We start from the raw sequence: 18,881 nt of genomic DNA, 5'->3' as shown, positions 1-18,881 counted from the left end.
TCCTGAGAATTCCCTAGGGAGAAGGAATGACACTGCCACCCTTTTTAACTCCGCCGTGTAAAAATATTTTATTAAACTACCGATGGCTCTCCTTTCAGCCCGACACTCCATTAGCGAGGGAGCCAGGCGAGCCTCATGTGGCAGGGAGTTCCACCGCTTAGGTGCCATGACAGTCAGTGCAGATAAAAGTGGGGCAACCTGTCGGGATGGGATGCAGACACGGGTGTGGCCTGTGAGAGCCACAAGGGCTGCCCGCACGCGGTGCCCCCTCCCACCGCCCCGTGCCTTCTGTTCACCCCCGGCCTTCGTGTCTCCCTGCAGGTCCATTGGCCTCCAGAAGCAGCAGGAGCTGCTGCGGCAGAAGAACACGGAGTTTTCCCAGCGCTACGGCCTCCGGCACGGACACCTCCCAGGATCCACCGGCGCCTCGGACTCCGTGAAGGACCCCGCTCCTCCCAGCTCCCCTGCCAAGTAGCCAGCTCCTGCATCCCGCAGCCGGGACTTCCGTCTTCAGCCCTTGCTGGCTGCTGAGGTGGGGGCCGGGCGTTTGGCTGCAGCCCCCTGATCTCCTCCCCCCCCCCACCCCCAATAGAAACGTTTTCCACAGTGCACACGACGGGGCTACGGGTGTCACTTTTTCGGCGACTCGGCTCTGGCCGTCTCCGGGCTCACACACACACACACGCTTCCTCCTGCTCTTTGGGCCTCTGCCCCATGAAGCTGGGGCCCGGAGCAGCGCGGGGCGGGGGCTCGTTTCACTGGGGCTAGCAGGGCTGGCCTGTTCCCTTGGGCTCTGGGGGTGCCCCCCGGGGCCAGCTCTCTCCACTCTCGCACACACACTCCCAGCTCGGTGTTGCAGTTTGCACCCAGCCAGGAGGGCCAGGAGCAGCCATCTTGATTGGCACAAGGTGGCCAGCTGTCCGAGCCCCCCCAGACCAGGCCAGCCCCCCTGCACCGCCCCCCCATGCCCTGCCGAAAGCAGCCTCCTTCTGAGGGTGGAGCACCCTTCCGCTTGCAGAGGCCCCCTTCCCGTCTTTGGCTTCATGGACCGGGTGGGAATTGCTTTCACCAGAGGCGAACTTCCCCCCCCCCTTGTGGGAGGAGGTTGGGCAGCAGAGGCTCTGCTATTCTGGGGGGGAACCTCCAGGCCCGAGAGGGGTCTGGGGTCTGGCTTCCTCGGCAGCACAGGCGGGTGCAGGGAGACCTCTGGAGTGGCGGGTGGGCGGATTAGTGGGGCCCGGGCTGCTGCTGCTGCGAGGGTGCGTGAGATCCTCCTGGTTTAATCCCCTTGTGCGCGGTGGGGGGCAGGAGGGGTTCGCACTCCTTGCAGCACGGCAGGGGTGCGGGGGGGGGGAGGCAGTGAGCGAGAGCGCCCCGGCCACTCCGAACATGGCTCCAGCACCCGGGAGGGTTTGTGCGCACTTGTGCAGGTGGAAGGGACGGGCCGTGTGGCGCACAGACGAAATGCACGCGGGCAGAAAAGCCAAAAAAGGAAGGCGGGGGGAAACGGGACTGGAGGGGCAGCGGGGCTGGCCGTAGGTGAGAGCAGCTGGAAAAAGTGCACGGGAAGCAGAGCTGTTCTCCTGGTAGCGAGCACGCGTTGTCCCCTTGGCTAAGCGGGGCCCACCCTGACTTGCATTTGGATGGGAGACTCCGTGTGTGAGCACGGGAAGATCTCCCCCCCCCCGCCCGCCCCCGGGGATCATGGGGCCGCTCTGGGAAGAGCATCTAGGCTCCCGGTTCCCTCCCTGGCAGCATCTCCAAGACAGGGCCGAGAGAGAGACTCCTGCCTGCAACCTTGGAGAAGCTGCTGCCAGTCTGGGCAGACAATACTGAGCTAGATGGACCAAGGGTCTGACTCAGGACACGGCAGCGCCCTATGTCCCTCGCTAGCATGGGTTTGGCCATGACAGAGTCCCTCAGAAAAATGTGCGGTACAGGCTTGGCAAGGCCGTACCACCCCCCAAGCGCACGTGGGGGGGGGGTTGAATCCCCCCCCTCCCCAGACGCCTGCTTCCAAAGCTCCCTGGCCGTAGAAGCAGCTGCCACCCGGAGACGCTGGCTTTCCAGGCAGCAGCGCTCTGCGGCTTGCGCAGTCGGCCTCCAGCCCTGGAGCTGCCCTCCGGGTTGTGTGAAGGAGAAGGTGGCCCCACCGCGGTGGTGGCTCCGTGGCTGCCGGCTCATAAGCCCAGCACCCCCTGCTGGCCGCTGGCTTCAGTCGGAGCTGCTTGTGGCCGCTGTGCGGGGAGAGGCGGGGAGGAGGATCTGTGGAGTCAGAGCCGCCTTGGGCCGTCCCGGCAGGCTGCGGTTCTCCCAGGCAGGCAGCGGACCGGCCTCGGCCTGCCTAGCCATGCCACTTGCATCCGTGCCCCACTGCTTCCGTCCCTCCTCCGGTGGGGCTGTGTGCAGCTGAGGGGACCCTGCTGCTGTGCCCAGGGGCCGGCTGGGGGGGGAGTGGGAAGGCACTCTGTGCATGCTTCAAACTAGACACGGCCATTGTGCTTCCCTTGTGCCGGGGCTGGGTGGGAGGGTGGGTGGGACGGAGGGTCCCCCAGCTGCGCGCCGTGTCAGCCTTTGGGCTTGACGGGGACCTGTTGGGCCCGGTGGGGCTTCCTGACTCTCTCCTGCTTGGCACTTTGGAGCGGGCCGGGCGCTTCCTGCCTGGGGGGCCCCCTTTACAGCCGCCCTGTAAGGTCGCCCCATGGAGGAGCTGAGCGGAGAGGGAGCCCCTCGCCCAAGGCCACCTCCGGCGGCGTCTGTGGCAGAGGATCCCGGGGCGTCTGAGCCAGCCTCCGGGCCCCTGAAAGCGGGCACCGGCCCAGTCCCTTCTGGGCCCCCGTGCGGGTTGTGCTGTTCAGCCTGGAGGTTGCCAGTGGCTGGCACCTGGCCAGGCTCCTGGGGAGTGGAGGGAGCTCCCCGCTGGCAGGGTGAGTCCCTCCTCCTCCGTCAGGCGAGATTCCCGTGCCAGGCCAAGCTGGCCTGGTGTCCACTCGCCGGATAAAGGTGCCGCCGGTGGTGGTGCCGCCGGGCAGGAGTCGTGCCCTCCAGGCAGAGCCTCGTGGAGGAGCTGGGGCATGGAGTGGACCACCTTCTAACCCCACCTTCTCACCCCTGTGCAGCACACTCTGTGCCAAGGTGCAATCTCTGCAGGGGGGGGGCGCCCTCTTCCACTGCAGCTCCTCAGTCTTTCAGGGCCGAGGTTTGGGCCGCTTGCACAGTCTGCCCAGTTTCCGCGGAACACGCGCTCCACTGGCCCTCTTTCCTTGGGCAGAACACGCTGCCTGTGGAACTCACTGCCCCAAGCTGTGGGGGCAGCCACTGGCTTTCACTGGCATGTGGCCCAGAACTTGGGAGAGGAGGCCTGTTGCCAGCCATTCGCCCACATGAGCTCAATGGAACCTCCGGGTCCAGAAGCAGTTTGGCTGCTGGGGACAAGCCACCGGGGGTAGCTGTCCCTTCCGTACCCTGTCTATGGGTCCCCCAAGCCCTCTGGCTGGCCTGGTCTTGGAAGCCGCCTTCTAGGCTATAGAGGGGCGCTTGGTGTCTTCTGGCCTGCTGATGCTCTTTCCCACGGAATGGAGCCTCCAGCTTCCGAAGCAGACTACCTCTAGATGCCAGCCACACTGGCGGGCGCCTGTGCCTCGGTGCTCGGGGGCATCTGGAGGAGAAGCCGGGACCCGAGGGGACGCTTGGCGGGGTCTCTGGCTCCCGGGGCGGGAGGGGGTCTCCTGCTGGCCGGCAGCAGCACGGCCAGTCCCTGGCCCGGCCCCAGCCCGCCGGGCTCTCCCTCCCCTCGGCAGGGTGGGATTGAGCCGCAGCCGGTCACATGAGCCCTCCTTCGCCTGACTCCCTCGCCTCGCCTCCCCGCCGCCTCTGACTGCGCCCGCCGCTCTCCTCCGTGGCGGAGCCGCACCACGGGGCCGCCGCCACCTCCTGCCGCATCCGAGGGGCCGCCCCCGGCGGCTGCACCTGTAGCCGCGGAAGCCCCCCGGCCCGGCCGGTGGCGCGGGGCACGCGCGCCCGCCCTGAGGCTGCCCTTGCCCCGCCGGGGACGCACAGCCCGCGGGAAAGTTTGGCCAAGTGCGCGGCGGCGGCGTCTGCCTCTCCCCCGCCGGGCCCGGAGGCCGACCATGCCAGGGGCCCGGGGGGCGGCTGCCGCTGCCGCCGCCGCGCCGGGGGCGCCTGGACCCGCGGCTGGGCACGAGCATTAGGGCTCAGAGCAGGGAGCCCCGCCTGGCACCATGCGCGCCCCCGCCGGCGGCGGTGCCCTTCAGCTGCTGCTGGCAACAACCTTCCAGCTCCTGGGCGGCTGCTGCGCCAACACGGTAGGTGGGCGCCGTCGAGCGGGCCGGGGCGGGGGGCACGGGCGGGGGGGGGCTGGCTGGCAGGGCTGCTGGCTGGGGCACGCAAGGGGCGGGGCGGGGCTCGCAGCTGGCGGCCTGCGGGGGCGCGGAGGGGCTAGCGGGCAAGGGCAGGCGCGTGGCACTGGCCGCCCCCCTCTCCCGGGTGCCCAGCTTTTGCTCGGGACCGGAGGAGGAGGAGGAGAGGCAAGTTGGGAAGAGGGACCGGACCGGACCGGCCTGCTGACTGCCCTGGAAGGGGCTTGCTCTTGAGTCCCCCCCCCCATGTGGGCAATTGGGGGGCGGCGCCCCGCGCTTGTCCTTCGGGGGGCTTTGCGGCGTCGCCCCGCTGGCTCGCTCGGGGAACCTGCTGGAAGTGGCAGCCTGCGGCCATCGGCTGCTGCGCGCCCCTACTTCCTGGGGGCGAGTCCCCCCGCTTCTTCTCCGAGGCAGGGGAGACCGGCGCCGCCCCGACCCCCTTCCTGGGGGCGCGTCCGGTTGGCAGGGGGCAAGAAGCGTCCCCGCTCCCTGGATGGGCAGGAGGTGCCCGAGAGAAGAGAGGAGAGCTGGTGGCTGCGCTCTGGACATGCTCAGAGGCAGGTTGCCGCTCTCCTTTCAGAATGTGGCCCCGGGACCGGCAGCCGAGCCCTGGCAGAAAGATCCGCGCGCCCCGCTTTGTGCTCGGCCTGCTGGGGCCCCGACGGCTGGACCTCGCCGCTGTCCAGCCCGCCCGCGCTGCCCTGGAACAACAGCCTCGCAGGCTCGCTCTGCCCTGCCCAATTCCCCTCCGGGGGCGGGTTCGGGGCCGCCGCCGCCGCCGCCTTCCTTGCTGCGAATGCGCCGCAAGGAAGAGGGCGAGGGAAGGAGCGCATCCCGGGCAGCTACAGGCGCCCGGGGCGCGCGTCTGCATCCCCAAGGGTCGGCTGGCTCTGCAGACTGCGAGTGTGTCACAACCGTCTGGCGAGGTAGGCCGCGCTCCAGCGAGCCTCGTCGTCCCTGTGGGGCAGGCCGAGAGGTGGGGGCAAAGGCAAGGCGAGACCGGGCGTGTGCCTGAACCGCCCCGCTGCCCTCGCGAGCCGACTGGGAGGGAGCGCTGGCCGATGCAGGCTGAGTCGCCGCCACTCGAGGGCGCCCCGACCTCGTGGCCACGCCAGGCTTCCGACGAACGGGCGCCCCTGCCTAGCAACCCCCTCCCTTTCCCCGCCATCCGCCCCGCCCCGGCCCGTGCCCAGCTGGGCAGCGAGCGGAGCTCCCCCTCCTTCACCGGGCGATGCCTCTGGAGCTGGCCGGGGCGCAGCCGCCGCAGCTCCAAGCTAGGCACACACCTGCTCAGCAGCTGAAGAGTCCCTGGCTTTGTCCCTCACCTCTCCAACTAGGGCTGCTGCCAGTCAGAGTAGGGAATATTGAGCTAGATGGGCCGAGGGTCTGGCTCAGCAGAAGGCAACTTTCGACCTTGTGGTGGTTTTCTGGGCACGTCGTTTGCCTGCAGAATGTCCCATCATGTCTAACCTCCTGCATCTCCAGGTAGGGCTGGATCTCTTGTCCCGAACCCAGGCCAGCTGCTGCTGCCATTCAGTGTAGACAGTACTGAGCTAGGTAGACCAAGGGTCTGACTCTGGGAAGGCAGCCGCAAAATGTATGACCCCTGCTCCTAAGCTGAGCGGGGTTCATCCCACGCAGTCATTTTCAAGGGAGAGTGTTCAGTTAGCGGCGACTTTGTCAACAGGACAAACACAGGCATCAGTTCTGTAGACACCCAGAAAACTCACTGGCTGCAGATCTGGCATCCTCCTGAGCATCTCCGCCTTTTTTCCTTTTGAAAGAGACCAAGTTTCTAGTCCTTAAGGGGCCAGAAAGGAAGTGGGCAATGCCTAGTGTCTCTTAGAAGCTAGAACTTAGAAGCCTTTCTGGTTCCCAGGGAATACAGAAGGCCTCTCTAGCTTCTTGTCACTCTGCCAAATAGTAATAAATTCTAGAATGAATTATGCAAAATAGGATAAACTGGGCAAACAGGCTAGATGGGCATAATGTACTCAAGTCACGGAGTTTACGTTAATTTGCTGCAGAATTATTTATTATGATTATGTTAAATGCAAACTCCCCACGAACATGGATGTTACACTTCTGCTTCCAAAAGTGTCATGGTGGTGCTTGTGGGTCTCTTTTTCATGTTTCATTCATTGAATGCATTTTGTGAAATCCCATCTATTCAAATAAAATGTTCATAAGGCAGCCAAAAACTTAAAAGCACAAATGCAATTAGAACATCCAACAGTTTATTTTTAAGAAATTCAAAAAAACACTGCCCAATGCAAGGAACAATCTTTTAGGGATGAAACCAGCCAAGAAACCGTTTTGAGGAATAAAAATGTGGTTATTACCATTATTGGCACCGCACTCTGGAGCCCAGAGGCTTCGTTTCTTGCCATTATTTTTCTTGTTTTTCATGCTGAATTAATACAGCCCAACTTTCGATCTTGATCTCCGCACCAAAGCAGCTAGTGGTGATTTGCAAAGATTAGCAGAACATGCCTTGAATTGGCTGGGTTTCCTTTTCCTCATTGCCTGATAAATTGTAAGCCAGCAGACAAGGGCTCCCGACTTCATTTAAAAAACAAATAAATCTGCGCACAGTGCCTAGAAAACTCGGAGTGCTTTATAAATAAATAAGGTAAATACAAAATCAATAAATGGAAACAAGCAGAACAACTGGCCCAACAAAAAGGCATCGCTAGACCAGCAGAATCCAAGACCACGGCACAGGTACTGCCCAATAGGCCTTTCCCTGGTTCTAAACAAGAGCTGTGTTCAGCAGAAGGCTGATAACCTCATGGAAACAAACAGCCTTCCTTCAAGAGGGCATTCCACAGGTGCAGCATTGTACCCCCAAAAGCCGTACCTCCTGTGTGCCTGCCGTCTCCACCTCAAAAGGCTGGGGGGGGAGGGACCCAAGTTCCATTCAGAAATGCTGCTGCACATGTGTCCAGGTGTCTGCACACATGTTGCGTGGATGTACGTGAGTCCATCTGAACAGTGAGCCCGGGTCCAGGCGCCCTCAGAGGCAGGGCACAAATCGTGTGTGAGCAGCAGGCCGCCCTGGTGAACAGCTGGCTGTGTGTAGACTGTACACAGCTGGGACCGGAATGTGTGGAGAGGGCCATATGGCAGAGCTGCCAGTGTGCGGGTAGTGAGATGGGTGGCGAGGGGACTCAATTCCCACCCCCACAAGGCACCTCACACACCTACCTTCTCTTGGGCCGTGATTCCACCACCGCCACGCACCCAGCTCGCTGCTGAACGTCTTGTGCCACCCCGGGCACGGGGGGCCGTCTGGGAAAGTGGGGAAGGGGAACCATGTCGCAGGGAAGGTGAGTTCTTGGCTGCCAGCAGAGAAGCCTGGAGCAGATGATCCCCCAGAGCTGGGCAGAGCCACTTCCCCGTGCTATTGATGAGCGCGCTGCTGTTTCCCATCTCTTGGCAGATGCTGCGGTCGCAGGATAACGGGACACACATGCCGGGAGAAGGTAAGAAGAGCTTGCGGTTTGAGGGCCAAGGACGGCCGGGGCCATTCCTGGGGGGGGGGGCGGAATCTAGAAAAGCTGCGTGCCTCCCCCAAATGGTTCATTCAGGAATCTCGGGGCGGGGGGTGCTGGCAGAGGGACCCTGTGGACGTTCCCACAGGGGCCTTCGCTCAGGGATAGAAGAGAAAGCGGCATTTTTGCATGCAGAAGGCTCCAGGTTCATCCCGCAGCAGGGTCTTGGGGTCGCCCGGGGGGAAAGCCTTGTCTGAGACCCTGCAGGGCGGCTGCCAGTCAGTGCAGATGACACTGAGCTGGATGGTCCAAAGGACTGACTCGGTAGAAGGCGGCCAATGAATGTTTCTCTGCAGAACCCAACAGCAGAGGGCGGCTCCTGCTTCTTGATGGACCCCACCACCAATTAAGATCACTGGGGGAGATCTGGCTGCAGTTGCCACCGGCTCGTTTGGTGGTGGCCCCTTCTCTTGTCCCCCACCCCCCCAGGACGAAACCAGAACCTCCCCATCTCTTTCTGTTTTTAAGCAACTCTTGAAACTGCACCCCTATTTGATCAGGCGTTTGGTTTATACGGTTTTCAAGTTCTATGGGTGGCTTGTTTTAATTCGTTTCATATGATTTAAGGTTTTAATTGTTGTTACCTTCATTTGAAAACCAGCCGGAGATTTTATAGGGGGGGCGGTATAGAAATGCGGTAGATGCACCAAGGCAGGAAGCTGCCGTATGCTGAGTCAGACCCCCTAGCTCAGTCTTGCCTGCACGGACTGGCAGCGTCTCTCCAAGGTTTGAGGCTGGAGACTTTCCGGGCCAGGGGTTGAATGTGGGCCCTTCTGCAGGCCAAGCCGCTTCTCTTCCACGGAGTCACGGACCCATCCCCAGAAAAGCGCTCAGTGCCATGTGTGAATACCCTGCCACTCCGCATTCCCAGCTCTCGGATCCAGATGCAACTTTCCTGCCTCCTCGGACAAAAGGCTCTTGCCTGGGGCCTCTTCCCTCGCTCCAGACGCTTGCCCACCCCCTGCGCAATACATGCAGATCAATGCGAGGAGGAGTCTTGGTGCTCGTGTGAACCAGCTCTTGACACCCAACTGCACGGATTTCCGAGTAGATTCCTGGTAGCATTCCATGCACAGAATGGCCCCCCTCCACCTCGGAGACGTGACCCTTTAGAGCCCATTCCTGGCTCAGCTGCGACTCTTCCAGAAAGACACGTTGCGTCAGAAGGGGAAATCCACATGCATGTTTCTCAGGAAAAATGAATCCCTGGGATTACGTCCCTGCCCTGCGGCGGCTTCTTGGTCTTTCTCCCCAAACCCACATAGAGTCTTCACATTCCAATATGATGTTTGTCCCTCCTTGGTGATAAGGGAGAATGGTTGCCCGGGAAGCCTCCCGACAAAGGGACGTAGGAAGCTGCCTCCTGCAGAGTCTGACCCTTGGTCCAGCTAGCTCAGGGTTGTCCGCTCTGACTGGCAGCGGCTGCCCAGGGTTTCAGGCAGGCGTCTCTCCCAGCCCTACCTGGAGATGCTGCCGGTACGGTGGGGGGACCAGGGACCATCTGTGTGGGACCTGGCCCTGAGTGACGGCCCCCTCCCCAAGCTCTCTCCCCCCACTCCCACCCCCGGTGGGATGGAGGCCGAGGAGTCCCAAATGGGGCCCAGGGGCCACGCTCCGTTCAGCCTGTGATGTGCCGGTACAGACCTGAACGGGAGAGAGGAGGAGGAGGAGGAGGTGGTGGTGGTGGCAGGCGGGCCTTTGCCCAGGGGGTGTCCAAGGGTGACAGCGCTGGGACCCTCCCCCTCTCCCTGCAGTGATCCGCTGGGTCGACGTGTACAACCGCAGCTTCTGCCAGCCCAAGGAGACGATGGTGCCGGTGAGCGCGGAGCACCCTGGGGAGGTGGAGCACATCCTGGTCCCCTCGTGCGTGCCCCTGCGGCGCTGTGCCGGCTGCTGTGCCGACGAAGAGCTGGAATGCGTGCCTGTCCAGATGCACGTCGTGGTCATGGAGGTGAGGGGCCCCGGGGGGGAGAGAGAGGCGGCTGTCGATGGCTCCTGTGTGAGCTTCCAGGCTCCAGTGCAGTCTACCCATGCATGCCAGGGGTTGGGGTAGGCGGCCGGGAGGGACGGCCCCATTCCGCTCCTGCTTGGGGGCTTCCCGGGGACATCTGGCCGGCCGCTGTTCGGGACGGGCTGTTGAGTCTGTGCTCTGATTCTGCCCTGCGGTTCTGCCGGCCCTCTTGACAGGTGATGAAGACCCGGTTCCCACGCAGCCATTTGGGCCAGATGCCTTTTGTGGAGCACAGTGCGTGTGAATGCAGGTGAGAGCTGGCGGCGGGGGGGGGGGGCGGGGGTTGACGTCCCCAGAAATGTCAAGCCCACTTCTGAAAATGAGGCCCCCAGGCTTGTCGGGCCCCTTCGTAGACTTGCCCTTGTGAGCCCGACTGGAACCGTGAGGAGATGCTGCCAGTCCGTGCAGACAATTCCACGCTGGGTGGGCCAAGGGTCTGACTCAGCAGAAAGCAGCTTCAACAGGAGCATCCAAAGCTTAGCGACAGAGCCCCTGCTTAGCAAGCAGAGGGTCCCAGGTTCAAATCCTGTCAGCCTCTCTTGAGTGACGTTTACACTGAATATGAAATCTGGCCCTGGGCAGTAATTTATCTGAAGTGTCAATGGCAGCTACCGGCAGGGCGGGGTGGTGGTGGTGGTGGATTGGGACCCCTGTTTGCAGGAAGAGGGGGCCTTGCCATTACTAGGCAATTTCCTGACTAGCCCTGGCTTCCCCAAAATAACCCCGGATTTGTATCTGGGGGAGTGTGCTGGGATTTCTCCCTCTCTGAGATTCCCTTTCCTGTCCCTCTCCTGTGAGTGTTAAACCGGTTTCAGTTCCGTAGTGTAGACATGTCCGGAGATAGTGCTGCTCTCTGGGGAATGCAAGATGCTGGCTAACAGGGAGATATTGGTAGTGGTGCTAGGCAGGGGCCACTCGGGACCTGGTTGAGGCCGCTGAACCGGGGTAAGTTGCTAACGCAGCTCTCCTCTCCCGCATTTTCCAGACCAAAGAAACTGAGCAAAGACCAGACCAAAAGGTGAGGTCATCTTTTCAAGGTCTCCTCTCAAGGGCGGTTAGAGCCAAGGGCTGATTTAATAACAACAGCATGCTGTATTTCTATCGCTGCCCTTGAGCATCCGGTGTAGAATGCTGCTGCCCGCAGAGCCTGACCCTGGGTCCAGCATTGTCCGCACCGGAAAGGGTGGGGGTGGATTTAAACCACGAAAACGGCACAGGGTGGGAGTGTTTGCCCCCGCCATGCAACACACACACACACACACACACACACACACACACACACACACACGGCAGTTGCAGGAGAGACTTGTTATTTATTTAGCTTACATATTTTTATACCGCCCGAAACGTACGTCTCTGGGCAGCTGACTTGACTGGGTCAAGCCCGTCCCTCCCCGGCTCTGAGAGACCCCTGCGGCCGCGATGGGTTTGCCGGGGCTTGGCTTCACCTGGGCTTGTGGTCCCCCCCTGCAGGCCACCTTGCCTTCCCTGTCGGGACAGGAGGCGGCACCTGGACCCTCAGACGTGTGAATGCCGCTGCCGCCGGCGGCCTCAGCGCTGCCGAGCACGAGGCCTGGAACTCAACGAGCACAGCTGCAGGTGGGTCGGCCCCCCTTCCGGCCCTCTTGTGCCGTGTGTGCTTTTGAAACCTGTTCCCTTCCGGGACGACTCCTCTGCCAAAGCTCCGCTTTGCCCATGGTACAGATCCCCAGGGGCCGGGTTCACACAGCCATTCGGACCTAGGTTGAACGCGGGTCACCGACTTCTGCAGGATCCTGTGAGCCCAGGGTCTCAGGTCCATCTTGGGCCATAAGCCACCTTGGCCGGGATCTGAATGGCTGTGTGAACCAGGTTGCTGTGTGGGTTGCAGAAGACCCTGGGAGATGCTCTAGGGTGGACACTTGGTTCACGCAGGCGCTAGTGGATGCTCGTCTCTCATTCCTGTCCCAAGGAGATGAGGAATCCTGCAGTCAACGTCTCTCCTAACAGGGAATCCCAGGTGTTGTGGACGACAACTCCCATCACTCCCAGCCAAAGGCCATCGCTGCTGGGATGCTGGGAGTTGTCATCCACAACATTTCCTGCCCAGAGTCCCCACCGTTGGCAAGACGTGGGTCGACATTCCGGCCAGAGCCCTTAAGACGAAATGCGCTGAAGACCTGGAGACCCTTCTCAAGACGGCATTAAGCAGCAGGGTCTTCTGGTCCGGTCTCTGCTTCTCCCCACAGGTGTGAGAAGCTCCGAAGGTGACCCCTCAGCAGAACAAGGGGGCAGCCTTGGCACATCCCCTGCCCCACACGGCACTGTGGCAGGCTCTGGACCGGGACAGATGGACGAGGGCTTTGGACAGCTGGCGAGAGGAGGGCCCCTCTGCTCAGGGAGGAGGCGTCTGGCGCTTGCCAAGGAAGGAGAAACTCCCCCAGCCGGGCCCGTACCAGCCGGGATGCTCTCTCTGGGCAGTGAGCAGGGGCTGTACCACTTTCCGCCCGGACTCTCTGGAAATGCCCAGCAGCCTCCAGGCACGGAGAGAGGCCCCCTGCCCCATATTTAAGACCCAGGACGGGCCTCTTGTATCCCCTCCTGGCCACCCACACCTCTTTTAATTTAATGGCCTTTCTCCGGAGGGACTCTGGGTTGCGGGTTATGCCCACTTCCGTCACCGCTTTGCTGCCGGGTCTTGATGGGGGAGGCTCCAAGATTTCGCCCCCTTCCAGGCTGAAGGAAGAGACTCGTTGGCAGCCGTGGTAGCTCCGCTCCTGCTTGTACTCCCCGCCACCACGCGGTCATTATTACTAGGAATATTACGATTATTATTAATATTAATATCCATAAAACCCTGTTTCTTGTTGCAGCCGCAAGGCAGTGACTTCTCCTCTTTGCCAGAAGCGTGTCCTGCAACGTTGCTTTTGTTCGTTTTATTGAGCACCTTCGGTTGTGGTTGCAAGCCACGAGGGGGGGGGGAGGCCAGTCCTTGCCCCAAAGAGCCTACAATCGGAACATAGGCCAGGGTGAAGTGGGTAGAGGAAAGGGAGACCGCGGCGGCCGCACCGTTCCTAGCATTAGTAGGGATGCTACTGCACAACTCTTTGAAGGGGCAACACAAGCTCTCGGTCTCTGCTCTGCCACCAGCAGAGCTTTAAAAGGCTGTGAGCATATCAGAAAAGCCTGGCTGGATCGGACCGAGGGGTTCTCTCGTCCGGCATCCCGTTTTCCGCAGGGGCCCACCAGGTGCCTCCGGGAAGCTGATGAGGAAGACATGAAGGTAAGCGGTCTCTCTCATTATTTGTCCTTAGCGGCTGGAACCCTGAGGTAGACTGCCTTTCTGCAGGGAGGCTCCATTCCATACTCTTAGGGCTCCCCAGTAAGGAGAGCCGTGCGGGACCAGACCAAAGGTTCAAGGCCAACAAACGGCTACTGAGTGGCACACTGCCTCCGAAACTGGAGGCTCTCTCTAGCATCTTGGCGGCCAGCGATCCCTTCTGCGGAATTGCCGCCGCTCCGGTCTGGAACTTGGCCACGGCTGTGGGGCAGCCGACTCAGCCCAGCTGGAAAAACCCGACACCCCCCCCACACACACACACAGCCCGCCTCTCCCTTTCTCCTTTCAAGGCCTGTGAATTGCTGAGTCGCTCCTTTCTTTTCCCAGGGCTCCCTGAATGGGCCCAGCCATGCCCAGCGCTGGCAGTGCCACCCAGGGACGTGCCGCTCTGCATGGATTCCCCTGGCTGGGCCGGGCCGGCGGGTGAGCTGGGAGGAGCGGGGGACCGGCCCGGCCCGAGCTTGTGTCTGCTGGCAGAGCTCAGAGCCAGTCGGGGGGGGGCTGCTCCATCAGACCGGGAGATGCTGGATTCTGTCCAGAAATATTCCATGCGGACCTCAGTTCCCATTGAGATGTGCTTGGGGGTGTGTGTGTGATGGGCAGGCCCCTTGCCTGGGCTCCGGAGTCCTCTAGGGGCACGGAGAGGAGGGCTGGCCTTGTGGCAGCAAGCAGGACTTGTCCCCATAGCTAAGCAGGGTCCACCCTGGTTTGCATTTGAATGGGACACTAGAAGTGTGAGCACTGTGAGATCTTCCCCTCAGGAGGGGATGGAGCTGCTCTGGGAAGAGCAGAAGAAGGTTCCAAGTTCCCTCCCTGGCAGCATCTCCGAGATAGGGCTGAGAGTGACTCCTGCCTGCAGCCTTGGAGAAGCCGCTGCCAGTCTGGGTAGACGATATTGAGCTAGATGGACCTGTGGTCTGACTCAGTGTATGGTAGCCTCCTAGGTTCCTATGCTTCTGAGAAGCCCACAAGCAGAATAAGAAGAAAACCTCCCTCTCCCTGGCCGTATGTCCTCAGCATGGTTAATGGCCAACCTTTCCTCCTCCACAAATGTGCCCGCTCCTTTTAAAAAGCCACCTGAGCTGGTAGCCGTCGTGGCGTCTTGTTGCGGTGAGTTCCACAAGTCAATTATGCATAACGATAGAACCGGCCTTCCTTTTGTGAGTCCCCAAAGCCAACCAGTTTCACTGGGCGATCTCCCCCCCAAGGTTACAGTATTATGAGCAGAATTGGGGAGGTTCCCGCCCTCTGCACCAGCCGGGAACGAGGCCTTCCTTCCCAGCGACCTCTCCCCAGATGGGATTGTAGTGCTGCTGCTCGTCCTCGCCTCCTTGCACGGCCCCGGGGTTATTTTGGCAGTTGCTTTTGGGGTCAAAGTCAACCCCCCCCTCCCGCCCCTGCTGGGTTGCTTGCAGCAGCTGAAAGGGAGGTAAAGTTCAGAAGCGATGGCAGTTGAGTAACACACAGACACACACACACATATATATCTAACAGTCCCCCCTGATGCAGCTTTGGGGGCTGTGGGAGGCTGTGCTCCCCATTTACTTGTGGGAAACTTCCTGATTGATTGGGGGCGCTGGTTGGCCACTGCCACCTCCTCTTGTAGCCGGGCCCCTTTCTCAGCAGCTTGGCACGCACAACTGCAAGACACTCTGTGGCCCCCGGAGGGTGCTGGACCCTGGAGAATGACCCCAGCCACGTGTGGATGCGTCTTACGTCCAGTGCACACGGGGGGCATAAACATGTGCCCACTGAGAACACCCTTCCGGGCCCGGCTTGACATCTGTGCACCTTGCAGTGGCCGGCAGAGAATGTGGACTCCTGAGTCTCTCTCTCTCTCCTCGACCCCCCAGTCAAACAGCCCCTTTGCTTCTCAATGGCTGAAGGACAGGCAGGCTGTTCCAAATGCAGCCTGCAGCAGCACTCTCAGGGCACATCCAGTGGGAAACTGGAAACTGGGGGCTGTTGAGAACAACCTCTCTACTTCCATTAGGGGAGAAGTGTGTGTGTGGGGTGTGTGTGTGTGTATTTCTCCGACTGCCTTCCGGTGTGCCAGGGTGCTGTCGAAAGATGACGACACCCGGATTCACGAGAACTGCAGTGTGTACCAGGCCTCTTCTAATAAGTCAGCTATTTCTGGCTGACACAACTCACTGGGAGAGCCCAGTACATAAAACGTGGGGGTGGGGGGGTGTGCTGGTGGGGGGCGGGAGGGAGCACAGCTGCATCTGCAGACTGCCTAGTTGCTAGTCCATCTCAGTCGACGGCTCTTCAGGTCCCTGCAGAGGTCATACTTGGCCCAACCAAGACAGGCTTCTGCTGCCAAATTGGTGGGGAGATCTTCCCTCCCTGTTCGCTCACATCGCCTTTTTCATTCTGAGGCCTTCTGAGTTGCCTCCTCCTCCCCCTCGCTAAATATTACAGCATTATATATAATATGACACTGTCAAGGATAGGAACTGTGATTACGACAGCCATGAATGCACCACTGAGAGACCTTCAAGGCCAAGTTGGAGACAGATCATCCTGGAGAGGATCTCTCTAGGTGGTCGCTAGACACTGACTTGATGGCACTTAATCAATCAATCAATAACTGAAAAAAGAGAAAGATAATAAAAAGCCCCTTAAGCACTGAGTGTAACATGATTTGCCGAAAGAAAAGGGAAAGAAAAGGGAAGGTGGGGCACACCTTCTTCTAAGGATCTATTTTTTTCAAAACATGAACAATGCAATTGGACTAGATGGCTGAAAATCCCTCTTCTTTACCTTGCAGTCAGGGGGAAGACCCCAGTTCAAATGCTGACCAGGAAGAGACCCGTATCAGTTATCCAAAGTTGCAATTCAGAAGTAAATATTCCTGAACCCTTCTGGTGTGACCCCTGCCCAGGCACAATTCTTGAGGTCAAGGTTCTTCTCCCAGGTGGCAGGCAGGAGTCTCTCTCAGCCCTGTCTTGGAGATGCTGCTGCCAGGGAGGGGACTCGGAACCTTCTGCAGGCAAGCAGGCAGGGGCTCCTCCACAGAGCTACAGCCCCATCCCCAAAGGGGGATATCTTACGGTGCTCACACATAGAGTGTCCCATCCAAATGCAAACCAGGGTGGACTCTGTTTAGTCAAGGGGACCATCCATGCTTGCTACCACAAGAGCGGCTCTCCTCCTGCCAACTGGTTTATTTTTTTCAGGTTGTCTGTTGGGAGTTTACATATTTTGCCGCTTGCTGGGTTGGATGTGATTTTACCATGTATGTCGAATATCTTTTGATTGTCTCTTTGGAACCGTTGGGGGTTTTTATCTCAGTTTATGTGTGCACAATCTCTGCTTGGACAGGCGCACCTCTGCATAATATTTCCCCAGCCCGGCACATTTCTTCTCTCCCCTCTTTAGACTACTTAGGGGTGGTGGTGGTGTGGGGGGAGCATTCTTTGCTCTCGCCCCCTGGCTGAGCTTTCTTGTTTGAGATGCACTATCTTCTTCCCTCCTCTGTCAGGGCCGCAATGTCAGGCCAGTATCCAGGGCTGCGTTCTCCTTCTTTGAGAAGAAAGCCCGGAAACCTCCGGGTGAGAAAGGTCTTATGGGAGAACTGGGGAAGCAACCTGCCATTTTGCCCAGCAGATGTCTGTGTGAGTGGTTAGCATGAGTGATCTCCACAGGGGCCTGAACCATCCTAGCCTCAGATGGACTAGAAACCTGGGACCGTCCTCCGATAAATCGCTGTTTAATGCACTCATCTACCTTTTTTTGGTGCACTGGGCTTTTCCAGTGAGTTCTTGGCAATAGATGGCTGAGGCTTGCTAGTCTCATGCGTTGGACGCCCAGGACGTAGTGCCAATGTCGCCTCTGCAGTCGGGGGCGCTGGACAGACGGCCCCATCCAGCCGTGGCTTCCCCGGGGGCTGGCTCCCAGGAACGGATGCTGAGCTGGCCCTGGGGGGCGGGGGGGGCAGGGGACTTTGGACCTCACCTTGGAAGTGTCAATATTTAGAGAGTCCACTGAGAGCCCCACAACGCGGCAAACTCCCCCTGGCTGTGCCCTCACTCAAGGCCGCTGCTGTTGGCTGGGAGCAGAGGGCCAGCCGCAGGGCCGGAAGGGGGAGACCCGGCTTGGTACGATTTGGGAAGGGAGGATTGCAGCGCCAAGACAAACTCCTGCCCAGGACCCTGAGAAGCCGCTGCCGGCCACAGTGGCGCAACAGAGGGCCCCTCTCCAAGTGTGCACAGAACACTCAGGCAAGTGAGCCAAGTTGCATATTACTGACAAGTGGGGGGGGGGGAGGCTCCAAACAAAGCACCCAGATACCCAGCCTGGACTCGTCTGATTGGCTCACTCTCCCAGCCTGCCGTGCAAACTAATTCGAGCAGCAAAGGAGTGGAAGTCTGTGTCCGACGGGCTGCACAGGTGACACTAGATAGCTGCAGGCGGGCATTCAGAGGCCTCGGGGCTGGGAGTCTCTGCCCCTACCCAACTACAGGCCAGCCCGCTTACTGGACAGCCCCCGCGGACATCTCAGCTTGGTGCACACAGGGCAGAAGGAAACCAACGGACAGAGCTCTGGCACCAGCCTGCTCCCGGAAATCTGGTGGGCCACTGTGTGGGAACAGGATGCTGTGTGAAATGGGCTGCCCTGGGCCTGATCCAGCAGGGCGGTGCTGATGTTCTTCAATGCCCCCTCCTACCTTGGCATGGGATGTTGGTGCCCTCTGCAGGGCAAGTGGGGCACAGCTAGAGGGATGATGGATCTTCAGGCAAAGAATATTCACCAGTGCCTGGATTATAACTGAAGAGAATGTTTTGGAGAATTATTCTCTCCATTCTGTTAAACGCATTGGCGGATATTCTTGTCCAAGTCAGGATTTCCAGAGCCAGGTGTCCAAAAGCACCTGTAGAGATGCCCCCTGGAAGGCACAGGTGCTGACCTTAAAGGGTTGTTGTGAGGAATGCTGAGCTGGTTCGCGCTCTGGGCACATGAAACAACAGCGCCATATAAACAGTAAGTGTTGCTCTCGCTTCACATCCTCAACGGCTATCAGCCATACTCATAGTTAATAAGGCTCAGTTCAATGGAACCTCCAGGTGCACAGGCAACCTATCTGCAAGTACTAGACTGCTGAGGACAACGTGGCAGGATAGCTCCCTTTCGTGCTCAGCTGCGAACTTCTGAAGTTAAGAATTCCCCAGCTTGGAACCAGAGCACAACGGTGTCCTGTAGGGGCTCCCAAGGCTGAGTCCCCAAATGTTGTTGAGTTGGGCTGAGTGATCTCCATCTGCAAAATTGGCGTAAGAATTGCTGGGGAGAGAAGATTAGACTTTTGGAAACGCAAGCCTGCTCACTATGAGAGAGCACTGTTGCTCACTGAAAGGGGTGGAGGGATGATTAGAAACAGACTCCCACATCTCAGAGGAGGAGACTGCTCAGTGCAGGAGTCACTGGATGAAGCTGCCTACTGAGTCAGACCCTCGCTCCATCCTGCTCAGGATTACTTAGCTGATTGGCAGCAGAGGTCTTGCCCAACCCTCCTTGGAGGAGCCAGGAGCTCTTCCCCGAGCTATGGGCCCTTTCCCCGGATCTGCAAGTGGGCCCAGAACAGTGACCCATGCAGAGACTCAACAGCCAAGCCCCA

The 18,881-nt window shown here is 59.8% G+C and overlaps 2 protein-coding genes across 5 annotated transcripts in view; both read left to right on the top strand.

Annotated features, from left to right (window-relative positions):
* Positions 1–611, top strand: part of DNAJC4 (DnaJ heat shock protein family (Hsp40) member C4) — a 28,304-nt gene extending 27,693 nt beyond the window's left edge. For all 3 annotated transcript variants that reach the window (XM_053278664.1, XM_053278665.1, XM_053278666.1), the window contains exon 8: positions 322–611. In XM_053278664.1, coding sequence (XP_053134639.1) covers positions 322–475 — 154 coding nt within the window. In that variant the 3' untranslated portion in view covers positions 476–611. The remainder of the gene's footprint in view (positions 1–321) is intronic.
* A 3,154-nt stretch (positions 612–3,765) lies between these two features.
* Positions 3,766–12,802, top strand: VEGFB (vascular endothelial growth factor B). Of its 2 annotated transcripts, none has more exons than XM_053278663.1 (7): positions 3,766–4,325; positions 7,822–7,864; positions 9,688–9,884; positions 10,121–10,194; positions 10,930–10,962; positions 11,418–11,543; positions 12,173–12,802. In XM_053278663.1, the coding sequence occupies exons 1-7, from the start codon at positions 4,242–4,244 to the stop codon at positions 12,192–12,194; spliced, it is 579 nt and encodes a 192-aa protein (XP_053134638.1). In that variant the 5' UTR covers positions 3,766–4,241; the 3' UTR covers positions 12,195–12,802. The 2 variants fall into 2 exon arrangements, with proteins under 2 accessions (XP_053134638.1, XP_053134637.1); XM_053278662.1 differs by lacking the exon at positions 3,766–4,325 and adding an exon at positions 4,449–5,305.
* Positions 12,803–18,881: the final 6,079 nt, after the last annotated feature.

This window comes from Hemicordylus capensis, chromosome 14 (genome assembly GCF_027244095.1).
Source record: "Hemicordylus capensis ecotype Gifberg chromosome 14, rHemCap1.1.pri, whole genome shotgun sequence".
Lineage (NCBI taxonomy): Eukaryota > Metazoa > Chordata > Lepidosauria > Squamata > Cordylidae > Hemicordylus > Hemicordylus capensis.
Note: the sequence above shows the minus strand (reverse complement) of the source record. Positions and strands in the feature narration are given on the sequence as shown.